A 12,553-nucleotide genomic window follows, 5' to 3' on the forward strand; every position below is an offset into this window, starting at 1 on the left:
ATGAGCTTTGCTTCCAAGCCAGAAATTACATTTCATATTCAACAGATAAAGCAAATAAACATCTTGTCTAACGGCCCCGAACTGGAACGATTTCAGCATCAGCAGAGTCTTCTGTCGCTGTCTATGCAGGATCAGATCAGCCACTCTACTACTGATTGCTTAGAACAACAGCGCTCACAGCTCAATAAACATCAAAGTAAATGCATCCATAGGTTGAAATAAAACAGACTCAAGGTGTCAAAGTACGGTTTTACACCTCAGCTAAAGAAAATACTCTACGTGTTCCAGGATTCTGTGAGAAGAGCAGAGAAGTGACACTGAGTTCAGTGAGAGTGAAACAAACAGGACGTAAAGTGCACCAATGATGAAGTCATTCACCTAAACATCCCCCCTAACCTAATAATGATTTGCTGGACCAGTAAATGACTCTAAATGACAGGGGAGGAGGCGGTTATTTGTGCGCGCTGAGTGGTGACTCAACATTGAAGTGATCAGAAAATGCTCACACATACAACCCTGTCTCAAGTCTGTCACTCTCCGGACTAAGCACCTTCACTCTCTCTAAATTTGTCTCAACCAAAAATTTGATTTGCAAATATGTTCACATGTGTGGGTTTGTGTTTGTGTGCTACTACACAAGGGGGAGCAAGTAAATAACTATGGGAAATTGAAACTGAGGATGAATATTAAATAAGAAACACAGAAGAGTTTTTAAAGCGGAAGGATTCTTTTCACTAGAAGACAAAAAGTTTCAGCAGGAACCTTCACTGAATAATCGGTTTTCATCAATAATGCCATCTGAATTGTTTTAATAAAACACCAGCTTTCACTCTCGCAGCTGGCTTACATTTCTTTCAGCCTTTATCTTGTTATTTATTTATTGTGAATGTAAACAGATTTTGTGGGCTATTGTTTAGACCCGAGGTTCTTTGGCTTTTACAGTTGATGACCCAGTTTGAGTGGAGTTAATCTCTTCGCTTGGGGCGAACTAAACTAACTCCCTGTGGTGACTCCTGATATCATATCACTGCTGTCAAGTGGAGACAAAACTGGGAAACAGAGCTCCGTTCAGCTTGTTCATTAGTGGTATTTATTTACAACTTTGCCAAAACTTCTGACGTTACGGGACAGGAGTGGCACACTTTGTTTCACCTGTATGTGAGTGCTATTCTTTTCATGTAACTTAAATAATTCATTGTACTTTATGTAAACGTCACTTAATAGGCTGGTGGGCTGTCAATCAATCAAGTTGTGACATAATAACAGTGACAATGGAAAACTATTGATTTTGTTTTAGTAGTACACAAAGTACAGTAGAGGACATTTTTGATTGACAGCATTTTTTAAATTTCATTTTCTTCACATGACCTATAAATATTGCGATCATATTGTCTTTGTAAAAGACTCTGTTCATGACAATCTTATATGACAATCTGATAGTGTGACAGCGCTGGTTTAAATAGTAATAGTGATGGATTATTAATGTGTTTTTTTTTTTGGAACTTCATTTATAATAAGTCATGATGATATAAATATATAACTCATGAAGTTTAACCAACTGTGACTCCACATTGGTGCGATACCCTTTCTAAGGGTAAAAAGGTGGACATTGATTTTAATTTCTTTTTCTTGGGTCTCTGTGGAACAAGGAACAAAAAGACTTTTACCATTAGACAAGAGATGTATGCCACTAGTACAGTGGTACATCTACACATTCAGGCTGGAAAGCAGATCGATGATATTACACACTGAGCATTATTTTATTGTGGTGATGTAACACACCATATATCCCAAAAGCTTTTGCTGCTGTCTTCACAAAGTCATGTTACCTGCCAGAGGAGCATTTTACTTGGAGGTCATTATTGACCTCCGGCTACTCCCAGCTGTCTTGCATCTTATTGTTCTTTTGGGACGGAGTTGTTCAGGATCACAAGTCCAGACTGAATCATCTCTGAATAATTGATATAGCAGATGTCAGCTCTGTTTTCAGTTGGGCCCTACTTCAATTTGCAGTTTGTACACTGCTTTCTCCCAATTATATAAGCAGTCAAATGAGCCAGAGAGCTGAAACGTGATGACTGTGACCCAGGTGATTAAACATTTTCACAAAGAAAAACTGACACAAGGACACGAGCAGTTTATGGTGTCAGAAATAAACAAGCACTGTCAGTTGTAGGTCATTACAGTAGTACACGAGTGTTATGTTGATTAGAAAATGCCAGTGAGTACAGCTTATTGAGCAGCTGAGGCTGTTTATCAAAGGGGAAGTAAACACAATGTAATTAAGACTTTATTTTACAAAGTAACACAATCTGCTGTTGGATGCATTTTCTTATGTTGTCATTACTGGGAAAAAAGAAACTCAACATAATTCATCCTTTTTTTTCTTAAATCTACTAAACTTTATTATGTAAAATGTCTGCTTATCTGATTCTGTCTTGAAACAACTTCATCAAGTCACCTTACCTGAGAAATTTCCAGATCCACTCATCAGGTTTCGCTTGACTTGTTTTATAACTGTGCTTCACAATAACCAGTATATTATCACTCCATTTATTCCATGTGTACCAACCCTTTAGTGTTAATTCTAGTGTGATATTAAAGGTCAGGCTGTGGTGCAGAGCTTAGTTAGATTCTGGAGGTCTACAAATGCGCCATCCTGCATAATGCAGTTCTTAACCCTGCTTAATAAGGTACATTATAGTGTATAATAAGGTTTATATTGCTGCTTAGTAGGACTCATAACACAGCATAATAAAGGTCAGTGTAAAAGATGATGTAATACGGCCCTAAAAAGACGGTGTCACTCTGTCCAGACAGACTTTTTTTGAATAACCAAACAGAAAGTAGAGGTTTTTCTCTCAGTGAAACAGCAGCGGAGTCGACATGAATGAATCATTGAAACAGTGGGATACGTTTGTCAGAACGCATAGTAGAAACATTGAGCCCCTGCACAGAAAAAAAAAAGTTTTATAAGCCAAGCAGAAGAAAAAAACAAAACAGTTTCATGTGTTTGCCACTGCTGTTGACTTCATGCTTTTATCGATTAGTTAAACACAGCATGAAGTGCAAAGAAACAAACACTGGCCAACCACTCCTAAATAATAGACCATCACCCTCCCTGACACCGTTTTTTTTTCTTTAACCCGCTGTCCTCTTGTGCTGCCCTCCAGACCTCTTCCTTCTCTTTTCCCCTCGTATCCAACATTTCTCTACTACTGTTCCTTCTTCATCTGTTTATCTGTTTCTCTGGCTGTCTTCATGTACTCACAGCCCATTCCTCTTATGTCTCTTTCGCTCTCTCCCACCAGGTCATCCATTACTACCGTCTATATTGAAGTTTTACCCCCAAACAACCAGAGTCCTCCTCACTTCCCCCTGCAACAATACAGCCTGGAGATCAGTGAAGCTATGAGGACTGGAGCTACACTGCTCAATTTGCAGGTACACTCATTCACAAATATTTATCTGTCACTTTAGCTAATATCAACTGTTATCCACTCAATAAATCCAACTATTCCAGCAATTAATCTTACTTTTGTCTATAACAACTACTTATGAATTGCCTCTAATTAATTATTTGAAGTGTTTACTCATTCCTTTAGCCAACAGCTTCAACTTCTCTGCTCCCTCGCTAACATTATTCGCATCAATTGCAAACATAGCACTCAAGAGTTAAAGCTGACTCAACATGTGGAAATGTATTTTATGTAGATCAAACTGTAATTTCTATTTTTCAAATTAATGGAGCCACTCCACAATCTCTTCACGTAGCTGCAGAGGCTACTTCCTGCAATACAAGAAACCCTGCTTAGGGAACAGTGGTGTGTGGCATGTAAAGAGAATAAGCGTGTGTGTATATGTCTCCGTTTACATCTCTAGGCAGTGGATCGGGAGAGGGACCCCATCGCTTACAAAATCCACAGTGGAGACCCCCATGGACATTTTGCACTGCAGCAGGAGTGAGTGCACACACGCTAAATTCTCACTTATAATTGTTTGATGAAATCCTCTGAGCTTGTTGACGTTAATATTTTCAGAAAATCCTATGATACCCTTCTCCTTATGTGCGCTGTGTAAGTGCACGCTTACTGTACAAGCATGGCAATATACCAGTATGTAGTTATAGTGTGTGTGTGTGTGTGTGGGCGCAGTTGAAAGCAGTCTAAATTATGTCGTTCAGGGCTCAAGCTCCGCCAAGGGCCTCACATAAACACACCAATACTCTCTCCTGCATTCACAAACGCTCACAAATACACATACACATACACATACACATACACATACACATACACATACACATACACATACACGTACACATACACATACACATACACGTACACATACACATACACATACACATACACACTCTGAGGGCTTGTTTTATTTATTCATTTATTACTTATTAGAAGGGGAAAGATCCTATCTGCATTTCTGGAGGGAGAAGGAGAGAGAGTAACAAAGGGAAGTATGGCGCAAGACTGCGAGAGAAGGGGGCGAATCATGAGGAAGGGGGAGAGAGAGAGAGAGAATAAAGGGTAGAGGAAGAGATAAGAGAGCAAGGCACGGCAGAAGAGAAGATGAGAGACGAAATGTTAGACAGCTGGGAAGGAAACAATGAGAAAGACTGACAGATAAATGAGGATTTAAGGAGAAGTACTAACTAAAAGAGTTCAGCTGCACAGAAACTCACAATGGAAAAGATTAAAATGAATTGAAGAGCTTTAATTTCTGCACTCCAGGAATATCTGATGGATTCTGTCAGACATTGTGAAATATTCCAATACATGTGCCAAAAATCCCTCAGTGCCTCAGCTGTGTTTTCTCCTTTATAACACAATAAGTTCTTCCCTTTTTTTTCCGTAACACAAATGCAACACACCATGCAGCTCGTATTGGGCACAGAATAGAGCGATCTCTCATTCCCTCTATCTCTAATAGGGGAGAAAAGATTCTGATTAGTTTTATAGAGAAATAAAAGTAGCATCAGTGCGGGATGCTGGCGGGATCGATGAGCTTTTTGAGCAGGTTTGTATCGTTTGAAAAAGGTATCTCTGGGCACGCTCTGAAACAATGGGATTTGCTGTAGGCCCACCCCACATGTTGCAGCAGATGTTCGCTTTGTGAGCAGTAGGTGTGTGAAGAGGAAAAAAAAACATGTCTGGCGTAGCTGAGGAGATAAGACTGTGTATGTGTGCATGCGTGTTCACATTCATTGCTTTTCCCAACTCAGCCATAAATATACATGAACTGTTTTTTTTTCTTCATGGTTTATTTAAAAAAAATAAAACAGCTTCTCATCTCTTCCTCTGTAGACCAATTAACATATGCACATGCACACAGCCTGCATGTACACACACACACACACACAGCTGATATTTGGATAAAAATGTTCAATTCACATGGTTTTTAATCCATGAAAGGAGCTTAAATTAAAAACACTTCAATCATTATGTAAATCTTCACTGGAAAAACAAAAAGCGTAATCAATCAAGGCTAACATCAAAGATTTCTTCTGGTTGTGATTGGTCAGGAGCCTCAGACAGGCTAGCCAGAGTCTCTTGATCTTCTGGAGAACACATTTACTAGTGCTGTAATCATTTGCCCTTATATCTGACTTTTATCTCTTCCTTCTTTTGTTTTGGGTGGTTTTTGATTATTGAACTGTGTGCAATGAATAACTCACAAAAGTGGAAATATATGACTCGTGAACCATATTAATAATTCACACCCTGTGATTTATGAGGCATTGATTCAATGAGGTGGCTGCTGGTTCTGTATCCTTCAAACCATAATACCACAATTCTTTGTCTGCTACTGCCACATTTTATCTCCCAGTAATATATTGATGTTGGCCACTGAAATAAAATCTAGTCTGTATTTAATTTATAATGAATCTGGATGTAATCAGTATTTGGATAAATACTCTTATGTCTTATGTATGTATGTATACTCTTATCTGTGTTGCACAGACATAGTGGTTTTTTAATGGCACATCACTCTCTGGGCCGTTATACTGTAGAAAGAGCACATTCCTTTATTTCATTGTGGTTGAGGTGCTGAGTATCAGAAACCATCTGCATCACCAGTACCAATTAAAACCACCGTGGGTGTTAAGGCTTCATGCATTGGTTATCAGCAGTTCCAAATGTGTCTGTAAATTGGTGTATATTAAAAAGGAGAGACAGGAAACAAGACAAGTTTAGTTAACTTTAGTCTCGGACGATGGCACCACTGTTGTTTGGTTTTTTGGTGGGTTTTTTTCTATTTTACTCCACTTTCTCTGTGCTGATATATTTCCAAGCCCATGCCTTGAGGGTTAACTGTGTTTTTTCTCTCCAGTTCAGGGTATTTGGTTCTGGACAAGCCTCTGGACAGGGAGTCTCTGGATTATTATACCCTGGTGGTCACAGCCTCAGATGGACAGCCAGATGGGGTAAGAAACTCAGATGTACCACACAGATATATTAAGTGGTTGTCTTTACTTGAGTTGCTTCACATTCCCAGTGGAATCAATCTGAGTGGCTGCAGGGAGGGAATCCAAATCCCTCAGCTGTGGTATTAGTAATGTAAAAAGACAGATGTAAGCATGAATCTTTAGAAACACTCATTATTCAGTGTTAGTTATTATCTTAATAACCTCAATCGATTTACAACACTGAACTTTAGACCAATATAAATACTTAAATAATTAGATGGATATGAAAAATAAAAGGGGGCTCCAGGCCTGGCAGGTTTAAAAAATGGATGAGTGGAAAAAGAACATGTTGCTACCTGGGAAAATAATATTTGGCACAAGCAAGGTTTTGCATGGCCTTCAGGTTTGTGTTTAAAACTCTTAACAGTCAGATGTACGGGAGAAGACCTTGTAGCATGAGAGTGCAAACGAACAAAACACAGTCATTAACTATACAGAATACATACTAAGTAGGACTCAGCATTTATCCACTGACTCCCCTTTTAACTGGCAGCTGATGCTATCTGCTGTTACCGCGCTTCAGCATGTTGATGTTATTAGATCACACTGTGTCTCAGAGGACACAGCTGGGATTGCATCAACACTAAGATGGCTACATCTGAAAACCTTTTTTTTCTGTCAGTCCTGGCCACTTCTTGTCCGTGCTTATCTAGCAGTTTTTGGGTTTTTTTTTTTTTTACATTCATGAAGCAGATCTTCAGGCCGGTCTCCCAAGTGGATAAATCCCAAAAAAGGAAAGAAAGAAAAAAAACATCCATCTTGTTTTGTTGTGGGGAAGGAAACTGAACTGTGTCTGCCTCACTCCTTTGCCAGATGTTGAGTGCTGATGTTGATCAGCACTGTTGTTGTTGTTGTTGTTGTTGTTGTTGTTGTTTTCCAGCTGTCGGAAGAACCACAAATCTCACAAACGGGCGATGACTTGCACTCCTTTTATGTCTGATGTTTTGGTCCTTAGACCCTTTTTCAGGGAAAATTCTCCTTCAGCAGAGTTTATGAACCCACTCTCCAGTTTGAAAACTTTTGAAGTGCGAGTTTTTTAGAAGAAGAGATATAAACATTTTGGCATTTTTACTATGAATGAATCATTTGAATGACCTCAAAATGCTGCTATGACTGCTGGTCATTTTCATTTGTAAGAGAAAAATCTCATTTGGTTTGTGTTTACAGCTTTCTAGAGGAGTGTGTGCCCTCCATCCCTTCCTCACCTACCTTGACTGATCACAGGTCACCGGAGTCATTTCTCTCTCGCTCTCTGTTTGTGTTCTTCTCCTTTTTTAAAAGTCAAATCTTTAGTAGCTCTCACATGAAAGTCAAATGAAGATACTGGATAGAGTGAATCCCCTCACACTCCTCTCTCTCCCCTCTTTCCTTCTTCTCCACTCCTCTGCCTTTCATCTTCCATCTCCTCTGTTCTCCTCTTCTCTGGCCCCCGTTGTCCGTCTGTTGGACTAACAATAAAAGAAGTTGGTCTTCTCCTCTTCATCCTCCTCCTCGTCACTGACCCCCTCTTCCCTCCCATGTCAATTAAAACAAAAGTTAAAGTTTATGCACCCTCTGAGGACAGAAAATGCTGATTTGAATGCTCTGACCTTCTCTCTCTCACACACACACACACACACACATGCACACTTGCACATAGTATGGAGGGAGAGAACAAGTGGGAGGAAGAGGAGACTGGAGCAAGGAAGAGGGAGTCGGCTGAGATGCGAGAGCTATTCAGGAGGTTCTTATTACCTTCATAATTGTACTGTGTGTCCATAGATAGTCTTATAAAGCAGTCTTGACACATACACTCTCGCACACATACAGTGTACTTAGTCAATTGCTCTCTGGACCTTGACAATTAGTGTATTATCTTTGTGCCCCAAAGGTCTTTAAGTCAGAAAATGGCTAAAAGTAGTTTGGACATTTGTCTGCTTGACACTCCATTATATTTTGAACGGGAAGAAAAAAAAGAGTGGAGGATTGCGGAGGGAGAGAGAGGGAGGGATTGCGTGAGCTGCACAGGGAGACAGAAGGGAAGACGAGGAAAGAAAGAAATAGAATAAGGAGAGGAGAAGATTGGGGTGTAGTTTCCTTATACGGGCCCATTAATCAGCATCACTCGAAAGGCCTTGGGTTGTCTTCATATGCGTGCACACACACGCACACACACACCCGTCTGTGTCCCCTATTATTGAATGTCCCGTTGTGAGAGTGTCAGACTACAAAGTGCCTAATTGGCTATTTGGCCAGTGAATCCATCATACTGCCACAGATTGAGGACCCTACAAGCTGGTGCAGTAAAGCAGCTCCACTGTGAGGGCACGGTGCATCATGGGATGCAGCTTAAACTTTTCTAACGGGGTATTGTGCTGCTGTCATGGGAACTGTACTGTACTGTATCACAGTATGGGAAGTTAATAAAGTGTGAATCAGCACATATAGCTACACAAATGAATGGGATGTTTATTTATTTTGTAGGTTTTGATGGACTATGTTGGAATCAGAGTAATAGTAAGAGGTGTGTAACGTTGTATTGAGTGTGCTAGACATGTATTGTTAGACGTTACCAGTCAGCTGGTGGCCAATCAGGTGAGGAATGAGCAAGCAATTATGAATGAATGAAACAGCTGATGTCAGTCAGCTGTGGCCTTATTTCAGTGCTCTCCCTCCACCAATGCTACGCTCCATCTTTGGACTGCTGCTAAGAAACTTACAGCAGCAGGATGATGTGTGTTATTATACTCAAATGAATCTACAGTGCCCAACATTCACCATGATGAAGGGTCAAGACCAGGAACCAATCGCAACAGTGTAGCTCACAGCAGAAGTCAGGAATCAGTTGTACCAAGTGTCAGTGCCCGATCCGTACCCGGAACCGTTCCAGACTTCTGCGCATGCGCCGTTTTACGGCATTAGCTTCAAAGCAATGCTAACTGATAGCCTAACAGTAGAGCAGCTAAAAGTCCGCTGTAGCATTGTTAAAACGTCACTTTATTAATTTTAAATATTTTTTCATGCGAGAAAGTCACAGTTTAGAGTCCTAATCTGTGGTCAGTTTATCCAACTGACGTCTGTTTGGAAGTTTGCTCCAAGGTTTTGGGAGAAGTGCAGAGCTACTGGGAGCAGCCACCTGGGAGTAGCCACCGGGAGCTAGCTCGCTGCTCGGCTCATCTCAGAGGCAGCAGCGGCCGGCTGAGGGGATCGACCGGTCACCCAGGCGTCGTCATGCCGGTGGAGAAAGCGAGCAGATTAATTATTATAATTATTCATGTATGGTCTCATTCATTAGTTTGTGTAAATGAAAAGTGAAGCTTCAGATGTGTGCTGGTCAGAGGAGCAGCGCTGACTTGGCGCTGTCTGTTATGTGCAGAAATCACCACATTTACATCAATAAATAAATGTTTTACAATTAACTGATCAGTCTACATTAAATTTAATTTAATCAGAAATAGAACAGAGGGAAATTCGTTGCGACGTGCTTGTGTTTTTCCTCAAAGAACGTCTCTGTTTTCATGCATATCCGCGGTGTCTGCCGTCAACTAAAAGAAGGGGGAAATGCGCATGTGCATGCGCAGAAGCGTCTGGAACGGATCGTGTTCCGGGTACGGATCGGGCACTGACACGAAGTTCAGTGTCAGTATCGAGTTGTAACTGTGCAGGCGGGGGAAACACACCCTGAGTGTGTGAGTCTTTAAACAGCCGATGGTTTCCCTTACACACCAGCTGGTTGCTATAAGTAACTGTCATGACAGATCTCAGTTACAGAGAGATTACCTCAAAAAAGACACTCAAATAACGCCAACATCACATTTTACTGGCACTCACTACACTCCTAGAAATAAAAGTGCTAAGTAGAACCATATAAGGTTCTTCGGCTTGTCCTCGTAGGAGAACCCTTTTTGGCTCCTGGTAGAACCTTTTATAAATGTTCTCTGGATCAAAATGGTTCTTACTGGAACCCTTAGTGTTACCAAGAACCCTTGAAACCCTCTCTTCAGGAAAGGGTTTTTCAGAAGCAAATGGTTCCAGGTAGAATCTCGGCCCTTCTAGAAGAACCCTTTTAGAACCCTTCTTTCTAAGAGCGTACATCAGGATTATCATGGACTATATGTAAGGGATAATGCCCGACGAGGTGTCCATTATCAGGTATCACGGTTGCTTCCGCGAAGTCCATTAATCTCTGATAATCGGACACCTCGAAGGGCATTATCCCGCTTATACCATGGTCACTTACGAGATAAATACATATTAAATCAATTACTTGTAATTTAATGTTGTTTTTACCGTTAAAATGTTGTTTTTACCGTTAAAATCATACGTCTTTAAGCGGCTGAGCCGAGCGGACTATTTAATAAACTCGTCGGCGATAAAAGAGAAAAAAAGAGGGACCCGCTGTGACCGCAGCGTAACGTTACAGCCAGTGACTCTGCCACAGCCTGATAGTTGATCAGTGAAGGGAGGTGAGGTGACGGCTCAAATGTTACGTGACACAAAGTTTTTCAGAGGTCCAGTGCACTTCTTACCGCTGGTGTGTTTACAGACTCCAGTGCCGTGATGCGCTGAAAAAAAGTTGTTTTGGTCCGAGTGTCCGTTGCCGTGGTTACCAACAAGCGTTTGAGCCAGCGCAGTAATATTTAGAACGTAATCAGGCTATTTTACCGGAACATCTTTATAGGTGTCCATTATGTAAGGGATAATGCCCGACGAGGTGTCCATCATAGATATATAAACGTAGATGCCGCCTCTGACGCTGCTGCCCATTGGAACGGATTGTCGCTGCCGCCGCCATCTTGAGCAGGAGGTGTCTAACTTTTACTTACTGTAGTCTACAGAGGCAGAGGTCTATTACTGAATTTTCAACCGATTTTCAAGCCGTTTGTTTTAATATAAATACTACAATTCAGGTACACAACTCACGTTCGCAGTTAGGGTTAATGTAAGTGCCATAAAACTGATTTAATATGGCCTAGCACAATTATAGGTAGCCTACAGTGGTTTACACTCACTCGCCGGCCTCATCACCATGGCAACCACAAACTCACAGCCGGGGGAAACAGCTGATAAGCCTAGCGTACACATACAGGCAACAAAATAACAAACTATTAATATATTAACTACCGGTATATGCACTAAATGTAACACGTATCCACCCTATGATACGTTACGTTAGTTTCATTTATGTCAGATAACTTACCTACATCAAATTCAAGAAGTTCATAACAGTTATATAATATAAAACAACTTATTACTTGAGAAAAGTTATTCCATGTCTCTTCGTTTTGGCGTTTCTTTCATGGGAACATCCATACGCGGCACAACAGTTTGGCATTTTGCCAGATTCACAGCTGTCAAACCCTCTGACTGTTGATTGCTTGTCAGGAGGAACTACTCCTCAAGATGGCGGCCGTGAGACATTCCAAACAAGCCCGAATGCGGCATCTACGTATATATATCTATGGGTGTCCATTATCAGAAATTAATGGACGACGCGGAGGCGTGAACCGTCCGACGCGAAGCGGAGGACGGTTGCTTCCGCGAAGTCCATTAATCTCTGATAATCGGACACCTCGAAGGGCATTATCCCGCTTATACCATGGTCACTTACGAGATAAATACATATTAAATCAATTACTTGTAATTTAATGTTGTTTTTACCGTTAAAATGTTGTTTTTACCGTTAAAATCATACGTCTTTAAGCGGCTGAGCCGAGCGGACTATTTAATAACTCTCGTCGGCGATAAAAAAAAAAAAAAAAAGAGGGACCCGCTGTGACCGCAGCGTACAGCCAGTGACTCTGCCACAGCCTGGTAGTTGATCAGTGAAGGGAGGTGAGGTGACAGCTTAAACGTTACGGTGACACAAAGTTTTTCAGAGGTCCAGTGCACTTCTTACCGCTGGTGTGTTTACAGACTCCAGTGCCGTGATGCGCTGAAAAAAAGTTGTTTTGGTCCGAGTGTCCGTTGCCGTGGTTACCAACAAGCGTTTGAGCCAGCGCAGTAATATTTAGAACGTAATCAGGCTATTTTACCGGAACATCTTTATGGGTGTCCATTATCACTTTTTAATGGACACCCAGCAGCCAATCAGAA

At 41.1% G+C, this 12,553-nt stretch overlaps 1 protein-coding gene across 1 annotated transcript in view; it reads left to right on the forward strand.

The window, feature by feature from the left end:
- The window catches only part of LOC146968159 (protocadherin-15-like), a 147,921-nt gene that overhangs the window by 68,678 nt on the left and 66,690 nt on the right, over positions 1–12,553 (forward strand). Inside the window, exons 16-18 of the mRNA XM_085761168.1 lie at positions 3,312–3,444; positions 3,883–3,962; positions 6,343–6,436. Coding sequence (XP_085617294.1) covers positions 3,312–3,444; positions 3,883–3,962; positions 6,343–6,436 — 307 coding nt within the window. The remainder of the gene's footprint in view (positions 1–3,311; positions 3,445–3,882; positions 3,963–6,342; positions 6,437–12,553) is intronic.

Source organism: Trachurus japonicus, chromosome 19 (assembly GCF_045865225.1).
Source record: "Trachurus japonicus isolate A0001 chromosome 19, Traja_1.0".
Lineage (NCBI taxonomy): Eukaryota > Metazoa > Chordata > Actinopteri > Carangiformes > Carangidae > Trachurus > Trachurus japonicus.